Source organism: Candoia aspera, chromosome 2, assembly GCF_035149785.1.
Source record: "Candoia aspera isolate rCanAsp1 chromosome 2, rCanAsp1.hap2, whole genome shotgun sequence".
In the NCBI taxonomy this organism is placed as follows: domain Eukaryota; kingdom Metazoa; phylum Chordata; class Lepidosauria; order Squamata; family Boidae; genus Candoia; species Candoia aspera.
In genome coordinates, this window is record NC_086154.1 from 233,870,692 (window position 1) to 233,893,361 (window position 22,670).

At 36.7% G+C, this 22,670-nt stretch overlaps 1 protein-coding gene across 1 annotated transcript in view; it reads left to right on the forward strand.

The window, feature by feature from the left end:
* Window positions 1-15,898, forward strand: part of SV2C (synaptic vesicle glycoprotein 2C) — a 49,956-nt gene extending 34,058 nt beyond the window's left edge. The window contains exons 9-12 of the mRNA XM_063295547.1: window positions 27-160; window positions 2,626-2,829; window positions 4,282-4,441; window positions 15,478-15,898. Coding sequence (XP_063151617.1) covers window positions 27-160; window positions 2,626-2,829; window positions 4,282-4,441; window positions 15,478-15,661 — 682 coding nt within the window. The 3' untranslated portion in view covers window positions 15,662-15,898. The remainder of the gene's footprint in view (window positions 1-26; window positions 161-2,625; window positions 2,830-4,281; window positions 4,442-15,477) is intronic.
* Window positions 15,899-22,670: the final 6,772 nt, after the last annotated feature.

The following is a 22,670-nucleotide window of genomic DNA, read 5'->3' on the forward strand; positions in this document are numbered from 1 at the left end:
TAGTGCATATTCTTTGTTTCACTCAGGTTCACAATGATGACGTTCAAAGCAGTTAATTTTCAAGACTCCCTTTTTAAGAACTGTCACTTTGAGGATGTTACTACACTGAATACATATTTTAGGAACTGCACTTTTATAGAGTCTGTTTTCTTCAATTCAGGTATGTTGGAAACCAATGCATTGTTTTGCTCTCCAAACCCTTCAACTGTGTGGTAGTCATTTCAGTAGAGAAGGAAAGTTTCAATTATTTATTACGGTTGTAGACCACTAAAAGCAGAGTGCTTAAAGTAGAAGAGTTAAACAGAACACTTTTTAAACCGGTGTTCTTACCAACTGCAGGGATGTTAAGTGCTGAATTTGGTTGAGCTTATTATCTGGCAATGCCAGAAGTAACTAACAATTTTTCTATCACTTTGTAGGAGAAATAGTAGGAATATTTGGCTGCATGAATAATTTCTTCATCTCTTTGGCATGAAGGTTTTTCTGCCAAGGCTGATTGGGAAGTAGCTGAGACTTTCTGCTGGAACATGAGAAAGTTGAGCTGGGCCAACTAATATTTAAAGTTTTCTAGGCAGCCACTGAGAAGGACCCTTCAGGATTTTAAAGGCAAAATGAAGCTAACTTCCACATGATCCTTTGAAGTGTAACCTTGGGGATGGGGGGTGGAGGATTGGGGAAAACATATTGTGCTTAGCATCACCTTGGGAAAGAATTAAGAGTTATTGTGTTTGCTGATCCAGGTTTATTTATTTTTCTTGAGTGTTTTTGGTTAAGACTAATGCTGCTGCCAAGAATGACATCTGTTTGTGTTGAGGGGCAGGAAATTTTTCCCATTTTAAACGAAAACATTGTAATAGCTCAGATGTATGCATATTCTGTCATGTTGGCTTTCACATAGCATTTCTGATTGATAATTATAATAGAGTTGCAAGGAAAATACAGTAAAGCATTTTAATCTTCACTTTAATTTTTAATCTGCAGTTTAATTTTCACATGATAGCCTATCAAAATTTTTGAAAGAGGCTGCATTATATTTTGCTACTTCTAAATAAAGCACAGGTGTGCACATATGAGTACCATATAGTGCTGAATTTCAGCTCCCAGAATTTTAGCCAATATGGTCAATGTTGAAGAAAGCGAGAAGTTGCAGTTAAGCAACATCTGGAGGGCCAGTGGTTAAGGAGTGAAGGGTAGTCTTCTTGCAAGTGGGCCATTTCATTTCATTTCATTTTGAAAATCAGCAATCCAGTAAATATATAGCCATTAAACAAATTTTAAAAACTTAAAATCAATGTTCATAAAAGGATTAGGCATTAATTAGAATTCTGAGGGATACTGTGTTTACTACTTTTTAATTTATAAAGAGTTTTTTAAACTGCAGATTAAAAATTAAAGTGAAGATTAAAATGCTTTACTGTATTTTCCTTGCAACTCTATTATATTTATCAATCAGAAATGCTATGTGAAAGCCAACATGACAGAATATGCATACATCTGAGCTATTACAATGTTTTTGTTTAAAATGAAATTAGAATCTGATTTCTAAAATTCTCTTGAGTAGAATTTTAGGAAAATTCTTGAAAGAAATACACAGCACTACTCAGAGAACTTTAGAAATCAGATCTGAAATGAAACCACAACTCTTGTTTCTCAGCATAATTCTAAAACAAGAACAATAAAAACCACAATTTACTAAGATGATGTTTACAGCAGCATGGATAAATTTAGCACAATGTTGGAAAATAGATACATTACCAAAGATATCAGACTGGGAACTTAAACTTGGAGAATATGCAGTAATGGCAAAATTAACAGCATGTATTCACAACACAGAGCTAACCAAATTTAAACAATGCTTCCTTATGTCGCAAGGCAAATATATGTATCTAGAATATGGTTTTTAAGGAGAAAAAGAACTGACTAAAGAATTGAAACCAGATAGACACACAAAATTTAAATGTCTATAAATATTGTAAATTAGTTGGAATATGATAAACAAGAAGTTAGAAACTAATATTTATCTATAATGTTTTTAGTAGTTTTTTTCCTCTTTTTTGTATTTTAAAACAAATAGTGGAGATTTTGGCACTTAGCTCAGAGATTGAAACACTTACATTGTTAAAACAATTTAATGTACTTAAATGTAATTTAATGTTTTTCTAATCAAAGATACACTGAGCACTAACTCTACAATTTGGTAATTCCTTTGTCCACCTTGATACTATATTTCTGTACCAATTATTTTTTCTTTGTTTTTCTTTTTTCTTGATTGTTCACTCTTTTTTTCTTTTAAAAATGATTAATAAATAAACTTTTTTTTAAAAAAGCTACATTTGACTTAGCAGAAGTAAATATGTTATCTTATTTATAAAACATTGGTTTATTTATTTTTCATCTTTCCATCCGACAACAGTAAAAAGGTTTTAAACACACAGAAAAATGATTTTACAAGAGCATATTTATGTCCTCCTGATGAATAGGCAAACTCAACAATACAAAACTAACAGAGCATCATTATGTACTGGAATATAATACTGAATATTAATGTTGGCCTTTTTAGGCAATATGTAAAAGAACCAGTATTTGAAATGTATTAAAACTTTCATAAATTTCTTGTTTCCACAGATCTTGAGCCATATAAATATCCTGACAGTGAATTTATAAATTGTTCATTTATTCACAACAAGACAGGATATCAAATTTCCTTCACGGATGATTACAGTGCCTACTGGATTTATTTTGTCAATTTCTTGGGGACTTTAGCAGTATTACCAGGAAATATTGTCTCAGCTCTTCTGATGGATCGAATTGGACGTTTAACAATGTTGGGTAGGAACTTTGCTTTGAAACGGACTTTTTTTTTAAATTAAGCATTCTTATTTCCCCCTTATCACGTTAAGATTTACAAATAATCAATCTGTGGGGGGGACCAGATATGAAAATGAAGGGTTATTCCCGCCTAAAATAAAATTTCAACATTTAACTCTGCAAGTAAACACAAAGAAACTCTAATTAATCTTTTTGATAAGTTCAGTTCTATATCTCTACATACAATTCAGTATATGTATAATAGACTCCCAATGAGGCTATTGTTTGCTTATTCTAAGAAAAAAGTTGCTTTAGGAGACTGAGCTTGAGTAGGGAGAAATTATAAATAGGTGAATCCCATATGTGACTGTTCAATGATGTTTACTCCCAGGTAAGGATATAATACTGCCAATTTAACCTTTTCCACTTCTTTGCTACTCTGGATCACCCCATAATTAATCTTGATGCACTGGAAAGATGTGATTTTCCAGTCAAATAGAATGATTTGGGCTCTTTTATCATTTTATGTTGTGGGTGCCTGATAGCAGTGATAGCAATGAACCAGGGGCCCTTTGGCTGCCAATGGCCTTCTCAAGACTCCTTTTCAGTGCACCCTCAGATGCATAGAAGAGGGAGGTGGTGCAGTGTTTCTGTATTTTGGGGAAGAATGAATTTGTTAACAATGTGAGAGGCTTAATGCAACCTTTCAGTCCTTAAACCTTCCAAATCCTATTTTCTCCAAAAATGATAGCCTCTTAATGACACCCTATAGAAGGAGAGAGAGAGGAAACAAAATACCCCAAAATGTGGGTCACATTTAACAAAGTATTTCAGGCTTTTCTGTGACCGAAAGCAAGAAAGAGTCATTCCTCTTATCAAACTCACAGGCTCCTGCTGTTAATTTCCCCCTTTTCCCCCCAACTCAAGAGATCATAACAGTTGCAGTTGTATATTTTATTCTGTCATATAGTATAACCTGCAGAAGGCAGGTTATGTTTGTGGCAATGCTGGCCCATGGATGGGAACATTTCTGAATTAAGGTTTTCAATCTGATGATAAGAAAGCATAAGCTGCTTGTAGTGCAAGATCAGAAACAATGACACAGAGACATGCTAGCCAGAAGCAGGTCTTTCAGTCTTTTAGAGAAATCTCGAGAGTCGGCAACTTGCTACCATGAATTTCCAATCTGGTTGAGTTCTTGTAAGGGCTTCCAACCGCCTTTACCCCTTTTAAGCTGTGTCTCTTCCTGAGCAGTGGAGAGCCTTAAGGACATGACCATTGACCTGTTATTCTGTTACCTCTGTCAGCGTCCAGATCCAGTGCTACGACAGTCAGAGTCTTTGGTCTTCACAAGTTCTTAGCTTCTTTATAACTTTGCTTAAGTCACTACTCGTATTGATAACATTATATTAATTGTTTTGTAATACTTTTGTCAGAAGCGATAGTAACGATTAACATTTGGCTTTCATGCAGGTGGTTCTATGATTCTTTCTGGAATTAGCTGCTTATTTCTGTTGTTTGGTACAAGTGGATCCATGATGATAGGCATGCTGTGTCTGTACAATGGCCTCACCATCTCAGCATGGAATTCTCTTGATGTCATTACCGTGGAGCTGTATCCTACTGACAGGAGGTATAGTTTTATGTTCTTGCAATGCTTTACCTTCTTTTCAAAACAAGTCAGCTGGACAGCATTTCCGACATATGTTCTTAAAAGGTGAAAAAGGACAGGAAGTAAACTATTTTTATAATTGTGAGCAATAAGCAAAGAGACCTCTACTGCTCTGCATTAGGACTGATGTTATTTAACTTCTGTCTGAATTCAGGATTGAACAGGGAAGTTACATTCTGCGTGTTTCTACTAATCTTGAGCAGTGTTAGAAACAATATATTCAGCTATGCTGACAGTTTGTCTTAACTCCAGTATAACTTTTATTACAATCACCAGGCATAACAAAGAACACACTTTTTTTTTGCTTTTGGATTATCAGTGTTTTTTAATTTTAGTTCATTTATAAATCCAGAACAGTTTTGTGTCACAATGTTTTTATTATATTTCATCCCACTGCCAAGATTAACGTATAAGCTGTAAAATGAGCTTTCTAGAAGGCAGTTTTTTTAAAGAAAGATTTTATTAACATAATACTAGCCAGGAGTAAGAGCACTTAAAACTATCCTTTCAGAAAGCTCCTTGACTTTTTTTTATTGAAGAAACATTTTCTGGAAAGTCTAGCATGCTCTTCTATTTCAAAGGAAACAGATAGATGATAGATGGATGGATGGATGGGTAGATAGAAAGAATCTTGAGAGGTGATTCTTTATCCAAAACAATAGTAACTTCAATTTTTCAGTATCTTCAAAGCACCATGAGTTGTCTTACCACAATCTCTCTTCAGAGAAAAAAAGCCAGACAAACCAGTGCTAGTGAAGTTATGTAAATTACAGTAATAGTGAGAAAGGAAATATATCAATTGAGAATATGGGCAATATTCTGGAACATTCTCCCTCCAGAGATTAGGATTGCCCCAACCCTGTTGGCCTTTCCTAAGGCCTTGAAGACCTGGCTGTGTGCCCAGCCCTGGCATCCTGAATGTGTTAAGGGCCCCACTTCTTGATTATATCAACATCTACAGTTTTGATTTTTTTTTGGCTGCTATATATATTTATTTTTTGTATTGTGTTTGTATTTGGTTTAATTGATTTTTATGATCATTCGCTGCTCAGAGTCACTTGTTCGAGATGGGCGGCCATAGAAATTGAATAAATAAATAAAACAAGAGAAACAAATGAGAAAGTTTTCTAATATGATTAGAGACATTACAGGAAACTTTGTGGTAAGGTAGGAATATCTTCTTTAAAAAAATAATTGTATTAGGCATTACAATGATAGCCAGTTTGGTCTAGTGGTTAAGGCACCAGGCTAGAAACCAGGAGACTGTGAGTTCTAGTCCCACCTTGGGCACAAAGCCAGCTAGGTGACCTTGGGCCAGTCATTCTCTCTCAGCCCTAGGAAGGAGGCAATGGCAAACCACTTCTGAAAAACCTTGCCAAGAAAACTGCAGGGACTTGTCTCTGAGAATTGGACATGATTGAGCAGATTAAAAAATTAAGCATTACAATTATATAGATAAAAACTAATACAAACTACAAAAAATAAAGGAATAAAAAGAAAAGATAGTGCAGGAAAAAAAAGAAAAATAGAAAAGAAGGAAAAAATAAGAATACAGCAAAGAAAGAAAAGAAATATATAAAGAAGTAACTTCCCCCTTCATCACAACAAGTATATATTAACAACTTACCACCGCCTCTTAAAATACAACAAATGATCTATTCATTGCATATCTCTTATCTATAAACAAATCCTTAAAACCTGGTCATTCAGTCCTGGTCAGCAAAAGTCCATTAAGGGTTACCAGAAATAACAACAGCTATTTTAACCTTGATCAAATAAACCAACTTTATATTCCTTCCCTCTACTTTTAATAGTCTTGGTCTTTAATCCCTCCAAATAATGTCCTAATACTTGGATTTCTCTGCCTTTTTTTTTTTGTCCCTTCTCACCAAGTCTTTCAAAACTTTAACCGGTCTCCTTTGTAAATCCAATATAGGAAAATTATCCAACTCACTCTTCTGGCTTGTTATTTGTATGGCCCTTTTAATAATTAAAATATCAGCCGATTTCATTTGTATATCCAGTGTATCGCCTTTTTCCAGACAGTTCTGTAGCCTGTCATTTTTAAATCCACGTTCAAATCTATTTCAGTCTTGTCTGGAAGAACTTGTTCCTCTTCCATAACATCATTTACACCTAGTCTATCTATGATTGCAGACATTCTTAAAATTAACTTTAGTCCATTGTTCACAAATATCCTTCAATATGTCCATTACTAAAGTATTTTGCTCCATTCAGTGTTAGCAAGTCAAATGTGTTGTTCTTTAATTATAATACAGTACTCCTTGGCTTCTAACCATTCATTTAACGACAGTTCAAAGGTGCAACAGCCTCGGAAAAAGTGCTTTACAACCTGTACTCACACTTGTGGCCGTCACACCACCCCCGTGATCACATGATTGCAATTTGGGCACTTAGCAATTGGCTCACATTTATGACCAGTTTCAGCGTTCTGCAGTCACATGGTCACAATTTGTGACATTTTTGGCCAGTTTCCAGCAAAAAACATTCATTGGGAAAGCTGGATTTGCTTAACCACTGTGGTGATTTGGTTAATGACCTGTGAATTGCTTAATGACTGCTGTAAAAATGGTTGTAAAATCAGGTCTGGTCACGTGACTCGACTAGTGTCCAACCTTCAAAGTCCCATCTGACTAGTATTCAAAACAACAGCCATTTCCCACAGGAAACATTCTTTTAATTAATTTCAAAATTCTATTTCAAATCCATCTGGGCCCTTAGTGCATTTATAACTTTCTGAAACAACACTCTAATCACTCTTTTGCCCTTTATTCCCCCCAAAAGATTTTTTTCTAAGTCCTTAAAACTTCTTTTGTTAAGGATTGAAGGAAACTCACCTAGTAGAACACACCCAGTGAATGCCATAAAACTTGCCATTCTAAAGGTTCTTTATTTCTTTACTTATTTACTATCCTGCCTTTATTATTTTTATAAATAACTCAAGGCGGCAAACATACATAATACTCCTTATTCCTCCTATTAAAGCAGTAAAAAAGTAATTCCAAAAGTGATTAAGAAGTGAGGCTCGGCCAAACTTTATGTCCATATACACTGCATTATGACTGTGAGCTTAGTTGGAATCCCTTGACTCCCAGCTGCTCAGCTCAGCAGCCAACCGCAAAAACCTCAGTTCCTGCAGTCTACTTGCGAGGAGCAACTGTCCAGAATACATGTGGCAATCTCACAATCTCTCCTTTCTCCGGAGAGGTTTTGCTGGCCCAGATCCACCCTCTAGCCGCCAATCTCCACTGTAATGCCAACCCCATTCCTTCAGGGATGTCTAGCTCTCCATGTCCTCACCAGATGTCTTGTGGCAAACTGGGAATATCACATGATGAAGTACAATCCAGTCAGACAGGCACTTCCAGATGAAACTGTGGAAGAGGTCATAAATCACTGGTGTTAAACTAGAGGTTTTCTACAACTGAGGTTAAACTTTGAAAATTAAAGATAGTGGGTATTGTTGGCAGATTGCTAGGAAAGCCTTTGGCCCAGAAGAGATCAGAAAAGTCACACACCAGGCATTTCTATAAAAATAATTTTATTTACAGAAAGCAAAACATATTTAAAAGCTTCTGCATTCTTACAGGCTCTCAGTGAGAGCTGCTTAACTCTCTACATGCCTATACAGAAGGGAAAACAGAAACTAAAAAACAAGTCCAGGCAAGTTCTTTCCCCCAGGTGCAAAAATTAACATTCGAAAAGGGGACAGTTGAATTCAACCTCTTCACCCGGCCAAAATTAGTTACCATAGTAACCTTAATCTGTAGTAGAAAACATTAACAGGTATTCCAGCAAGATATGATCTGGAGGACATAAAGTAGCATCAGTTAAGATTCAGTATATTTAACTTATGCAAGATAGAATATGAACCGATATAAAAAGAAATTAGAGATTGTGTGAAAAATGAAGCATAAAAACATTTCCTAAAAGTTGATAGAAGAAAAGATCCAAATGGCATTTGGAACAAGGTACCATAATAGAATGTAGAAATGCTGAGAATGAAAGCTTTGCCAACTGAACAACTGAATGCAGACTTTCAATGCAAAGTAAAAAAGTGAAAGGAAAAATACCTTAAACAAGAATAAGAAGAAAAGGAAAACGAGAGGTTTCTTAAAACAACATCAAAGAAGTCAGGAAGTGTAGAGCTGAGATAAGATTACTTAAGAGTAATCATGGATGATATCTTTTAGACAAATCAGGTTGAAAGAAGGATGGAAAAACTAATTAAGTCCTTTACAAATGGGAGTCTGGAACAATCAGGAATCAACTCCATTAGAAAGTGAGGTATAAGACACACTAAATGCATTCAGTCAAACTGAAAAGCACGAAGTATGCATGAAATGCCTAGTTCACCTGTTGGAAACTGTAGAAAAGAAGCAGTTGAAGTGCTAAAAGTTGTATGTCACCAATATGGAACAACACTGTTGCCTTGAGATTGGAAAAAATACCTATACCAAACAAAGGAAAAGTAACTAAATGTGTAGATTATTGAACAATTGAACTAATTCTTCACGTACACAGTTTTTCTTCAGCAATTACAACATATAATTGATCCACAAATGCCAGACAAGCAGAAGGATATGAGATTAAATGTCTTAACAGAGATGAATAATAGAGCAAGAGTATTAGAAGATTTAATTTTGCTTCACTGACAGAGCCTCTAAATGTGGAATGGGGAACATATTAAAGCTAACGGGTATGCCAGAATATCTGATTATTCTTCTGAGCAATCTTTATAATGAATAAAACATACTGGAAAACAGTGGAATGATAGATAATTTTATTTTCTTGTGTTTAAGAATAGATAGAACAAGTGTGCTAGGAAAACAAAGAGGAAATTAATCCAATGGAAGAAGGCAATGAAAACCTTGGGCAAAATCACAAAAGATACTGCAGTGACAAAAAAGATCAGAATAGTTAAAGTAATGATCTTTCCAGTGATAATATAATGTAATTAACATGCTACAATAGGTACTTGTAATCTTGCTCATATGTAATTTGCATCTGCATAACCAACCTATCTTCTCTACCTTCCCTTTCCTACCTTTTCTCCTCACCTTTCCCTCTACCTCACCATAATTTAAGTCCTACGCCACTCTAATCACTCTATGGATCTGATGAAGTGAGCTGCAGCTCACAAAAGCTTATGCCCTTTAATATTACTTGTTAATTGGAAAAGGTGCTACCAGACTCCTGATTTTTTGCCACCGCAGACTAATATGGTTCTCTTCCTACAATGCTGTTAAGCTTGGTTTATTAGCTAAGTTGTTGAGTTTGGCCTTTGACCACTGCTTGCCATCTTGACCTGTCCCCAACAATTACTCAGTTCTTGAAAGGACATTCAAATAAACATTTTAATCTCATCTATCCACTTCATCTATAGCCTTTCCATTTTTCTACATCAACCTTGCCAAGAGTAATAATTTTTTCTAGTTATTCTTATGCTCAATCACATACCCAAAGTATATGAAGTTTTGTTTGCTGATCATTGTCTCAAGAGATCAATTAGCTTCCATTTGATCTAGTACTAACTAGATCCTTAATAATGTCTCTAAAACCATAATTTGAAAGGCATGTAATTCTTTCTCTTTCTAGTGTCTAGTTTTCATAGCCATACTTTACCACTGGAAAGATCATTACTTTAACAATTCTTTTTTGTCACTGAAATATCCCTATCTTTTGTGATTTTGCCCAAGATTCTAATAAGTGAAGTGATTCTCATGATTCTCTAAGTGGGCAGAATGATGCTCATATACCCAGACATTTTTACTTCTGTCAAACATGCATTCCTCACAACTGATTATATATTACCCACTATTTTTCTTCCAGCCTTTGCATGTCTTAATATTTCTCCATCCATTTTCCCATCTTTAGCAAACAATTTACCAAGGTACACAAATTCATCTACTTGATCTATTTTTTTTGCCATTTATGTATAACGTGGAATTGTTCACTTTGTTTTCTCTGTCAACCACAACTACCCTGATCTTTGATAAATTAATTTTCAGATCTGTGCTCCTTGTTCCAGGGCCACAACTAGGGTCTGTGTCACGGGGCAAACATGGATTCCGCGCCCATTTTGGCACCCCCACAGCACTCATTTTGGCACACACACCCCAGCGCTCATTTTGGCTCCCCACCAGCATGGCGCCTGGGGCACATGCCCCAGTTGCCCTCCCCAGTTGCGGCCCTGCCTTGTTCCGTCATACAGTCTGAATTTTACTGTAAATCATTTAGATTCTCAGTCAAAAAATAGCACTGTCTGGATACAAAAGTGCATGCCCATTCATATTCCCAACTGACATGCGTCTAATGTCGTCACAAGCACATCTTAGACATTTGTCCATTCAAGCCTGTTCACTTTATCAGGTGCTTTCTCTGGAGTAATTTTTCTTTGAAATAGTAATACATTGGTCGGTGACCTGATGAAGCGCAAAATTCTGGTCTGCAAACCCCATGCCCAGCATAAAGCCATACTGCACTTCCAAAATTTTGCTTGTTGTCACATCTCGTACCTTTTGGGATCGTGGGATTGTTTTATCTTTAATTTTTGGTTCCATCAGCATTGGGTCAAAGTACCGCATCTCTTGTGTTCTGATCTGAGAAGGGGCAGCACAAGCCAGATGTGGGATCTCTGGGAAGGAAATGTTACAAGGAGACTCTGCCTTAATTGGTTTGCTGTAAGTCTGCCTGGGATTTTACTCTTTCAGTTTTCAATATTACGTTTTTACCCTTGACTGGCTTTAAATGTGCTTTTTAAAATCCATATGGTTCTTGCTTCTTGGGATTGCCGGCTATGTGGAACTTGACACAAACTGATGCACTTTTCTAATTTAAAGATAATTTTATCTGAGATTGTTTTGCTATTTTTTTTCGGTATTCCATTTTGGCCTCCTCAAAAGGAAGAGCAATATACAAATAAATTAAATAATTAAAGCGAATAAATGTTTGCCTACTGCTTCAAGTTTAGTCCAAGAGAATGGGGAAGTTTGGGATCCTATGGATCCATAATCTTTTCCAGCACACCTCTTTTTCATCCAGTGCGGAAGAATTATAGAAGAAATGTTCCAGGTTAGACGTCCAACTGAAAAGTTATGTGGCTCTGGGTGCTCTTTCAAGATTACTGAATTGCAGCCTAAACAATTTCTTTTTAAGGAATCCTTCTCTTTGTCAGTTATTTATGAACTATTGCACACTGTATTTAATTTTGTCAGAAAATATGATTTAATACAATTTTGCAGACATTGGAATAGCAGGTTTTTACTGCCACCGTGTGGAATGAATATCACAATACTCAGTTAAGTTGGCCCATCCTTTCTTCCCCCAGCTAGGTTATTGCTGTTTTCACTGCTGTCTTTTTCTCTGGGTGTGGTGGTGGGGTGAGGTGTTAGTTAAATCAGGCCCTCAAAAATTGTACCCTTGCATGAGGCATACTCTAGAAAAGCATCCCAGAGACATTCCTGATGCTGTTATTTCTCATGAGTTGCATATGAAATCTTGTCAGACTAGCTAATTATGTATTGAAAACTTAATCTCCTTCATTACATCTCATCTCTTTCCCTCTTTTTCTTGGGAGGCTTATAAAGCTGTAGGTTTGAAACTGCCTGATTTTCTTATTTTCCCCCTTCATAGAGTGGATGCTGCCTCTATTGTAGGTAGCATCCACTCTAAATAAATCTTCAGTGATTGGGTTCACTTATGTTACATCATGGTTTGTTTAACCATAGTTTATGTGGCTGATCTCTTAAGCTAACTAGGGTCAGCCCTGGTTAATTCTTGGATGGGGAATGACTTCCCTAATGGGGAAGTAAAAACTGCATGGATGCAATCACTAGGAATTGAGCTTTACTTGAGAGCATCTTTGTTTACCCCTGAAAGGCAGACTTTGATCGTTGGTAGCAACTTAGAAGTTTGGGCTGTTCAAATGTAGAGATCTCCAAAACTTCTACCTGAGATTTTGAACCATATTCATTTGGTCACTGTATGGGCTGGCACTGTGTTCAACAGCATGAAATTGACCACTAAGTTCACAGAAACTGTTACGAATAACTAAGAAGTTCTATGCTTGAAATCTTACATCTTGATCTATTCCTACTAGCTTTATTAGGAATTCTTCATAGGAGATTACCATGAAATACCAGGGCCCTTCGTTAGATAGAGAATTTGTAAAAATCCCCACAGGTACCATTGTCAAGAAAATCGAAGTTACACACTCAACTCAGAGGAAACTTTATCTTTTTATAATTATGAAATAAAATGAAGAAGTAAACTGTTTATTTTGCAAAAAATGCAGATATCTCACTACCTAAAATTTACACTATGCTAGCAAAATGTCAAAAGGAAATTATTTAAATTATATGCATGGGTATGCCATATTAAAGCAAGGAGAACCATTTTTCCCACAGACATGCAAATAACCAAACTAGCTCTACTAAATATGTCATCTGTTCTTGTCAACATGTATTTAAGGGTGTCAAGCCAGCTGCATTCTCTCCCCCACTCCATGCAATTACCTCACACTGTTTAAGCACAGGCCTTCCCCCTTTTAACTTTGCCTTACCCTCTTGTGTCCCATACTTGTGTTTGGCAATTAAGCACACAGACAGGTTCTTGTGGACCTCTGTAAAACAATGCTGCTGTTTGTTTTGTTGTCTGAAGAACACATTTGTTTCTGTTTCCTAAGGGTCTGTACATTATCCCAGTATCTCAAACTGGTTTTTCAGAGTATGAAATAATAATAGAAACTTCTGAACAAACAGAACTGATTTGGATGCAGTCTCATAAGCATCTTCCCAAAGTGCCTTATTAGTTGGATCTCCTGAAGGCAGTTTCTGTTTCTCATAAGATTATTTATCTGATCATGTGTAAAACACGTGGCCCTGAGGCAGCTGAAATTTATAGACCTTTGCAAGCAGTTTGTTCAAAACTCTGGCAAAAGTAATTTATCTTACTCTGGATAGCCTACTGGGCAGAGAGGACAAACAAGCAGGAGAGAAAAACAAAAAGGAGAAGCCAGAAAAATGAATTGTGCTTGATGCGGAATTAAGGAAATAAAAAGTATAATTTCAAGAATAACCTGGTTTAAAACATGCAACCTTAAATTTTACATTAATTCTGAGAGGAGGTGATCAAACATAAGGGAGTCTAACCTTTGTGCCATGATGTAGCAATTCTTAAAATATTTATTTACTTATTTTTCAAATTTCTATCACTGCCCATCTCTCCCCAAAGAGAGATCTGGGCTGTTTACAATAATATATAATTTGATTACTGTCTCTCTGTGTGTATTGTGATAATTATTTAACCATAATTATCTTCATAACAGAACACCTTGAATTGGACCCGGAAGCAAACTGGTACCCAATGCAGCTCGTGCAGCAGCAGTGTTACATGTGCCCTTCTGGGGGTACCAAAAACAGTTCGCGCAGCTGCATTCTGGACCAGCTGAAGTTTCCAGATACTTTTCAAGGGTAGCCCCATGTAGAGTGCATTGCAGTAGTCTATATGAGAGATAACAAGGGTATGAGTGACTGTTTGAAGGGCCTCCCGATCCAGGAAGGGGCGTAACTGGTGCACAGCACGAAGCTGCACAAAGGCTTATTATCTCTTGTTCCTGGTGTGTGTAGATGTCACAGATTTTCCACAGCTTACAAACTTTTCTGTATGAGAATTATTTCTGTCGTGAAATTGTAACATACTCAACGTCCTTCCATTTTTGTGAGACAGAACTAAGGGAGCCTTCAGATCAGCCTTTTCAACACTGCATACCCTCAAATGTATAGCTGTGCTAGCTGAGGAACTCTGAAAATTGACTTTCATATACCCAGAGGCCAAACAGGTTGAGGAAAACTTATTTAGATTCAGACAGATGCATTAGGTTCATGTATTGAGGTCCCTGATATGACCTATCAAAATGATTAAATAATGATATGCTTATTGTGTCGAGTTTTTAACTTTGGAAACAAAGTTGTTTGTTACGGTTGCCTTAATTGAGGATTGCTGATTGTTAACTAGTCAGGCTCATTCATACTTTACCTTGAAAAGCCATTCCTTGGAGGTTTATTGCATATCTTAATAATACGAAATTATGTTGCTTCCACTTCTACTCCCCAGTCCAGAGAGTAACAATTGAAATGAGCTTTATTAGTCAAATGCAGTTTCATGTATCACTGAGTAATGCTTTGTCCAATACCAGCAACTCTTAGATATCAAAATGTCAAAGAGTTTCCAATAGTGGCACCTCATTAGTAGACTTACTTCCTTATAGAAGCCTGCCAGGCATCAACATGGCATTCTTTTTGATACCAGCAAGATACAGTATGCTGTTCTTCCCAGTCTCTGTCTTATTTCTTCTCTTTTAATAAGTTTTTTTTACAATTCATCACATTTAATCTTTTCATAAACATCTGAAAAATGGCATATGGGTCTTTAAATGGATAAAACAAAAACAAAAAATACTGAGATTTTTTTTTCCAGAAGTAAACACATATTCTTAGTAACATGTGAATTGAGATGTTTAGTTTGATGGATAGGATTTGCTGTTTCAGAATCGTTTATTTGGACTATTCTCACTGCTGAGACAGAGCATGTTAAGGGCAGGAGGCTGAGTGATTGCTATCTTGGATTGTCAATACATTATTCTGGAAAGTCATGATGTGGTGATCTGCCTTCTTGCTCAGTAATTCACCATAGTGTTTTATCTCCTGTCTACCTTTTGAAGAAAAAAACATCTTTTTTTCTACAGATAAAAAGCTTTTTTTTTTAAATCAAGGTCAAAGTCAAGACATATTCCATCAATTGTGTGTGTGTGTGTGTAATCCTTTAAGGTTAGAAATTATTTAAAGTGCCATCTGCTTTAATATATTACATATTATATACAGTGTGTGTGTGTATATTTATATTTTTATATATATATATATATATATATTCATAATTTATTTCTGTATATTCTAATTTCTTTTTCTCTCTTTCAGGGCAACGGGCTTTGGCTTTTTAAATGCACTGTGCAAAGCAGCAGCTGTTCTTGGAAACTTAATATTTGGTTCTTTTGTTGTCATTGCCAGAGCAGTTCCTATCCTGTTGGCTTCTACAGTTTTAGTGTGTGGCGGTTTGGTAGGACTTCGACTCCCTGACACCAGAACCCAAGTACTGATGTAATTTGAGATGGGTGGTGGATAAAAAAGCCATTTATTATTTGTTTTCCTCTAAGTGTCAGATTTCTTGGCTGGATGGGAGGAGGCTTCAGATTTTTGGTTCAAGAAAAGTAATTGCATAGAGAAGTTCTACCCTCACAATGAAACCACAGCAACAAAAAATGAAGAGACACACAGGAAAAGAGAAAGAAGAGTGAATTCAGTGGAGCCATTTGCCCCAACTTTATGCATCCCATCTGCCCAACCCTCTAATTTCACACCTGTGAAATTCCATTGAGTGGAGCCAAATGTGTCATCCCTCTCCCCCCTCCCCCCACCTTTTTGCAGGTAAAAACTGTGGAGGAGCCTGTATGCTTGTAGATACCCATATTGCATTTTGAGAGAGAGAAAGAGAGAGATGAAAATTATGATCTGGAACTGGTGGGAACATACGATATTAGGGACAGAGCAAATTGCCATTGCCAACCTACCCCTCAGTTCATTTAGTGAGTGCATAGGTTTGTTTCTGAAGACAGCTGCTGTTAAAACAAAAACCAGTATAATCCCTTTTATTTCTCACTGAAAGAGCAGTTGAGTAACAGATGAAGCTGGCATAATCTCAGTGGCTTCTATGAATTTTCCACCTCAAAATTAAGATAGCCTGCTGTAGTTGAATCTATTTGCTTTAAGATGAAAATACCACCACAACTAAACTCCTAACCAGAAAATCTGAGTACAACAAATGTTTTTAAGGCACATCATCATTTTCACTTTTTTAAAAAAATTATAGTATGGGAAAGCAATGTCCCCCTTTTGTTCTGATAACAATAGGTATTTAATATAAATAAGTAAAATTGGTATACAAATTGGAGGATTTTTTAAAAAGGATAATCAACTGTCTCATTAGGTTTTGTGGTAGATACAGCATAATAACGCTTTAACCCTAGTTGGATAATAGGACCTCAGCTAGGCAGAAAGAGCAGGCCAGCATATCATAGAATCAGAGTTGGAAGGGCCAACTTAGGCCTTGAAGTCCAACCTCCTGCTCAGTGCAGGAAGTCAAATTAAAGTACCCAAAAAAGATGGCTGACCAGCTAACTAAGGCACTTTCTTCAACCAGGTTCCCTTCAGGGGTGCTGGTTTACAACTTCCATAGTCTTAAATCAGTTTGCCATACTATTTGGGAATTATGATAATTGTAGTTCAGTACATTTGAAGGGAGACTTGTCAGGGAAAGCTAACTGAGGGGCTGCCTTTACATGGCCTGGCGGTCATACCTACATTTTGATAAAGACTGTTATAAGCAGACTGAACCAGTGGCAGAGAGGGAAAAGTATAAAGATATCCCATTGGAAAAAAATAATTCTCTGTATTCTGACATGCATACACATGCAGAATAATTTAACAAACTATCTTTCCTCTCTAGATTCATGCTCATATTTTTTCCAAATAAAAATACTAAGATCAGCCAGGGAAAAGTAGACATGCCTTAACTGTGTACATTCTAAATAAAGCCAAGAAGATTTAGGATAGCTGCTTTTTTCTGTGTGGAATCTATAGTATTTATGTTTTCAAGGATATTTTCAGTGTAAATATTTGTGTTCTAATACTGATTTAAGGCAAGAATACATATTAGTTGTCTCCTAAGTTCATAGAAAATCTTGACATTATTGATGAATTCTGTAATTATTGTCAGTTTAATATAACTCTTAATATTTCCCTTTTGTTGTAATTCAGTCAACCTTTTGTAGTCAGTTCTTCTTTGATATTCTATAGCTTTCCTTTCATTTGGAGGGGAGAAACTTTTTAACCTGTGTTACCCATAAGGAACACTTAATACTTCTAGGTATGAAATCTGAAGCCTCTATCCAGATTGGGAGTAATGATGAATCACCAGCTGTAAACCATGCTTTTGATATGCACTGTCCGTTTAGAATGACATCTTTTGTCTGCTTCCTTCATGAATGTAATCACTTAAAATTCTGGAGCCATTACTAAGCTTTAGAAGGGAAAGTGAGCACTAGCTCCAAAGTAAGGCCAACATGATAAAATCTCATTATAGTTACAGTCATGTTACTTTTTCAGAATCTAATAACATTTTGACTCCAGACTGCATTCTTATTAAAGATGTAAGCTTCCCAAATTCAGGATACAGCCTTGGCAGAATCTAGGCAAAAACAGAAAGTACACTTTGAAGATTTAAAGGACAAAAATAACCAAAGACATGTGTATTCATCTTGTCTGAAATATATAACCTGTAATACTTGTAGATCCTTTGTCTCTGTGACCACATTTCCCCACTTCTCTATCTGAATAGGGAATAGCAGGGTCTAAAGCATCAAACACAGTGCAAAGATGCAATGGAATTGGCAGAAAGGACATTTGGAAACACAAGAGGTAAAAAAGAATATACGACAGCAGTATAATAGAGTTTGAAACACATGTGACCTACCCAAATGACAGTCTGTGGCTAAGATTTATTTATTTATTTGTTTGTTTGTTTGTTTGTTTGTTTAATAGATCACCCAACTCCATTGTGATGTTGCACATGTTTGATTACTAATATTAATCCTCTAATGACTAAGATGTTATATATATGTAAAATAAATTTGCTTGAGCTGTGTTGTCCCCTTTCATGTAGTGCTTAACTAACTTTCATATCAAAAAGGAAGACTTGGAACCATGGCCATTTCTTTGTCAGTTAATATCATGAACCTTCCTTGCACAGGGAACGAAAAATTCAAGATGACATGATATGTCCTACTACAAGGGATGTGTGTAGTGTGTTGGTTTATGTGAAAGTGAAAAAAGAAGAGCTGTATCATTTGCTCTCCTCCAGCTGTTCTGAACATGGGAAAATATTGTCAGAACCAAACATTTTGTACGTAGACTAAAATAAGATTTTTAAAAATTTTCACAACTTTATATTTAGGATTCATTTAATTATTTTACCACAATAAAAGAAACCGTGATTGAGAAAATGAGCGAACCTAGTCACATCTTGGTCCTATATTATATGTAGAGAGGGGCTATGACATTTAAAGTGGGACAAACTTCAATTGTGAACAATTAGTAATAATTTTATGTAATTTTACATATAACTTCTGAATACTTTGCAAGACTTCTGCTGCCTCATCAGTCATCTCTGTGTCTTACATTTGAGCTGCAAACGGATAGAATGCCCAGCTTTCATGTGCATCATTATAGCCTTATTTTTCTTGGAGGAAACATTTAGGTTTAATCGCAGGAAGAAACTCCAGCCATCTTAGACTTGTCTTCACTTGGTGCATAAGAACATAGGACCCATTTGGGTTCAACAATTGCCACTTTGATCTGGTACTAAATAATCCAGAGGTGGTGTTATAGTGTCAATAACTTTACATTAATGCATTTTAATTATTATTTAAAATACTTAATGCTTTTTAAGTTAATGCTTATTACTAGTTATTCACAACTGAAGTTTGTCCCACTTTAAATGTCATAGACTCTCTCTACATCTAATATAGGAAAAGACATGGCTAAGTTCACTCATTTTCTCAGTCATGGTTTCTTTTATTGTGGTTTGTTGAATAAGAAATAAGCTGAGTTCACACAAAGCATTGAGCCATAAACTAAGTATATGGGAGTTATTTAGGGTATTTGAGTGGAATGGTGACACATCAAAATGTAAGCAGGACCAAGACAAATAAATTTGGTTAAAAAGAGAAAAATATACAGTATTTAATTTAATGTCATCTTGCATTCAAATTTGCAGTTTAGTGGGCATTTTAGAGGGGCTCTGGAGGTACCATATCCAAGGCTTTCAGGGAACTTTTGCAATTTGCACATCTCAGCTCATATAGTCTGTTGCCCTGTTTTTCTGTGTCAGTACTCTACACAATGGTTCTAGTACAATATAATTCTTCTGAAGGAAAAAGACCAATTACTACAGTTTTCCCAACTTTATTGATTTCATTGGAGAACAGGGAGTTAACCATCCCAGTGAACCTAATTTCTCCCCATATACATCAAATAGGCAGCAAAAAAACCATTGGTGCGGGGTGTTTTTAATATGAAACTATATATGGGAGCAACAAAAAATGTATGGAATGCTAAGAATCTGTTTAAGAGAGAGTGGCATAAAACACCAAAAGGCCAAAATGTAATGGTAAAGTTCTCTTCCTGAATGCATATCAGTTGACTTAAAAAGACAATTTAAGAAACTTTCTCTCCTTCAGACATGTGTGCTAAGAAACTTTGGGAGCCCCAAAAGCACTTTAGACAGTGAGTCTGAAATGTGTTACTTTCTAAATTAGATTTGGACCGGCTAAGGTTGCATTGACATTAATAGTTTCAAATCCCAATTTCCAGTCATCCCAATGTGCACAGGTAAGTATTCAGTCATAGGTGTTTCTGTTTCTGCATTTTGAACCTCTGCTTGGAGGTTCAAGCTACCAGCCCATTCTGGTAAGATGATTCTAGATGGCCAATAACATGTCCCCTAGATCTGAATCCTGTTCTGTGTCAATTGGAGCATATTTCCATGATTAGAGCTGAAACGGGCTGTTCGCCTTGTCCATCCAACAACTGTCCCAAACTCCATTGTGTTACCATTTGCAGCTCAATTTGAGTCGTGTAAATGCTGATGGCCCTCCATGCTCCCTTCAGATTCATTGCCTATACCTAGTTATGCATATCTACACTGACACCTTTTTCTAGTAACTGTTTTAAAGGAGGCCTGGGTTTGGAAAAGAGGGCAGTGCAGGAAGTACAAAGAAAGCTGCTATTCTACTTCTCAAGGAAGCTGGGGAGCAGGATGGGGCTGAGGGAATCAGACTTTTTCTCTGAGCTTCCTGTCTTCCTGTTCACCAACCTCACTATCAAAGCCTAGGCCCTTCATATTAATAACGTCTGTTCCTATCAGGCAGGAAACACAGCAGGAAGCACTGCTGTGTATTCACTAGCAATTCTTGAACGTTTCTCCCTGGTTTGTGATTTCTGTATCCTTAAATAGCAGAATACAGAAACATTCTGATATGTGCCACTGACACCTACACTTAGTGAGCTATTTAGAAGTTCAGACAGAAGCTATGATGGTGTTAATAATCCCTGCCCTGTGTCATCTGATAACTACGTCTTTCCATCCTGAAGCTAAGTCCTGTAAAACTTAACACCCCTATCTGTTTACCGTGGCCAGGATGGATCCAAAAGCCAGTGAACATGACTGGCAGCTTCAAGACAAATGTCAATGAATAACTGCAAACCACATTTCTTAACCATGCTCTGTGATTATCGCATGGATTTGTTCAAAATGGGATGGGGCGACCCCCATACCATTAACTACCCGTGTGCAAGACCTAGGCTTCAAATTGCTTTTTCAGTCCCAGGCTATCTCCCAATCCCAAACTGAAGCTCATCTGTTGCCCTTTCCAGATTGATTCTAAAGGGTCCCAAGGAGATTTCTTTCTCACCACCTTTCACTTTTTTTTCTTTCACAGTTTTCAGCACTCTTGAATTCTCTTTCAAATACAGATAAACAGAACACTAACCTTGAGTGTTCTGAGGAAGGCAGATCAATAAATAGCCCTGATAATAAATCTGCCTGGATTTTCCTATCATTCTTTGCAGGCTTGCATCATGAATTTTCTTCATGACATGTGAAATTCTGATGGAGCAAAACTGATGACATTTTCACAACAATATTTTTATCTATGAAAAAACAACATTGAAATTAGAAGTGAAGTATGTGTTGAGACACGGTGGCACTGCGGGTTAAACCGCTGAGCTGTCGATCGGAAGGTCGGCGGTTCGAAACCGCGCAGCGGGGTGAGCTCCCGTTGCTCGTCCCAGCTCCTGCTCACCTAGCAGTTCGAAAACATGCAAATGTGAGTAGATCAATAGGTACCGCTTCGGCGGGAAGGTAACGGCGTTCCGTGAGTCATGCTGGCCACATGACCCGGAAGTGTCTATGACAACGCCGGCTCTAAGGCTTAGAAACGGAGATGAGCACCGCCCCCTAGAGTCGGACACGACTGGACTTTACGTCGTCGTCATGTGCTGAGAGTGTATCATTTTCTTGTTTCTGTGTTAACATCTTTTGAATAATGAATCCACAGATCATGAAAAAACATCAATTTTCCTTCCAGAAATAGATGGTGGCTTTAGAGTGTTGTTATTTTGGGGTGATGATGAGTGCAGATATTTTGACTTCCTTGTCAGATACAATGTATGTTCTAACTGGTATATGTGTATATAGTTCAATAGCTTTTCTGTAGTAATTATCTGTCTTTCGTTTGATGTTTCTGCCACATAGCTGTTCCAGTGATATTTTTATTTGCTATAAACTGATGTTTAGACTTTCTTTTAGGGAAGAACAGATACAGAGCCCCCAGTAAGCCATGCTTCAATTGACCAATATCTTTCACAAAATATAGCCCAAGATGTGTTGTTGTATGTTGTATGTTGCCTGTCTAACTGTTGTTTTATAGTAACACATCCAGAGGAAATAGGAGTTAAAAAGAGTTCATTCCAAAGCTCAGGTATTTCTTCTGTTTCTCTTTTCACTTATGCAAGTGATACTTAGCTTTACTGTATAACCAGGATGTGTGGGTGTACTTGCTGTGGAACTAGAGTCAGCAGAAGAGATTTTCTCCCTGCTCACAGGAATAAATAAGGCCTGTAGACTGACAGGCAACTGAAGAACCTATATTCCGGTATACAGCTAGCAGAGGGAGAACGTGGTTTGATAAGGACTCAATATTTTCAATTAAAGCTGCTAGCTGTAGTGGTGCTAGGAACTACTAAACTGGCTGTGTTCACATGCTGCACTAAAGTCATGGTTTGTTTAACCAAGTTTTTTTTAATAAACCACAATGTGCTGGGTATAGAAGATAACCTAACTGAAATCCAAAGCCATCACATTACGACTTAGGAGTGTTTTATATACATCCTGCTTAGTCAATATGACCGGAATTACATAATAGGCTGGGTGCAAAGTCCAAGCCTAAACAAACCATTTTAATTTTTGACCAATGCTGTGGTGAACATACTATTTC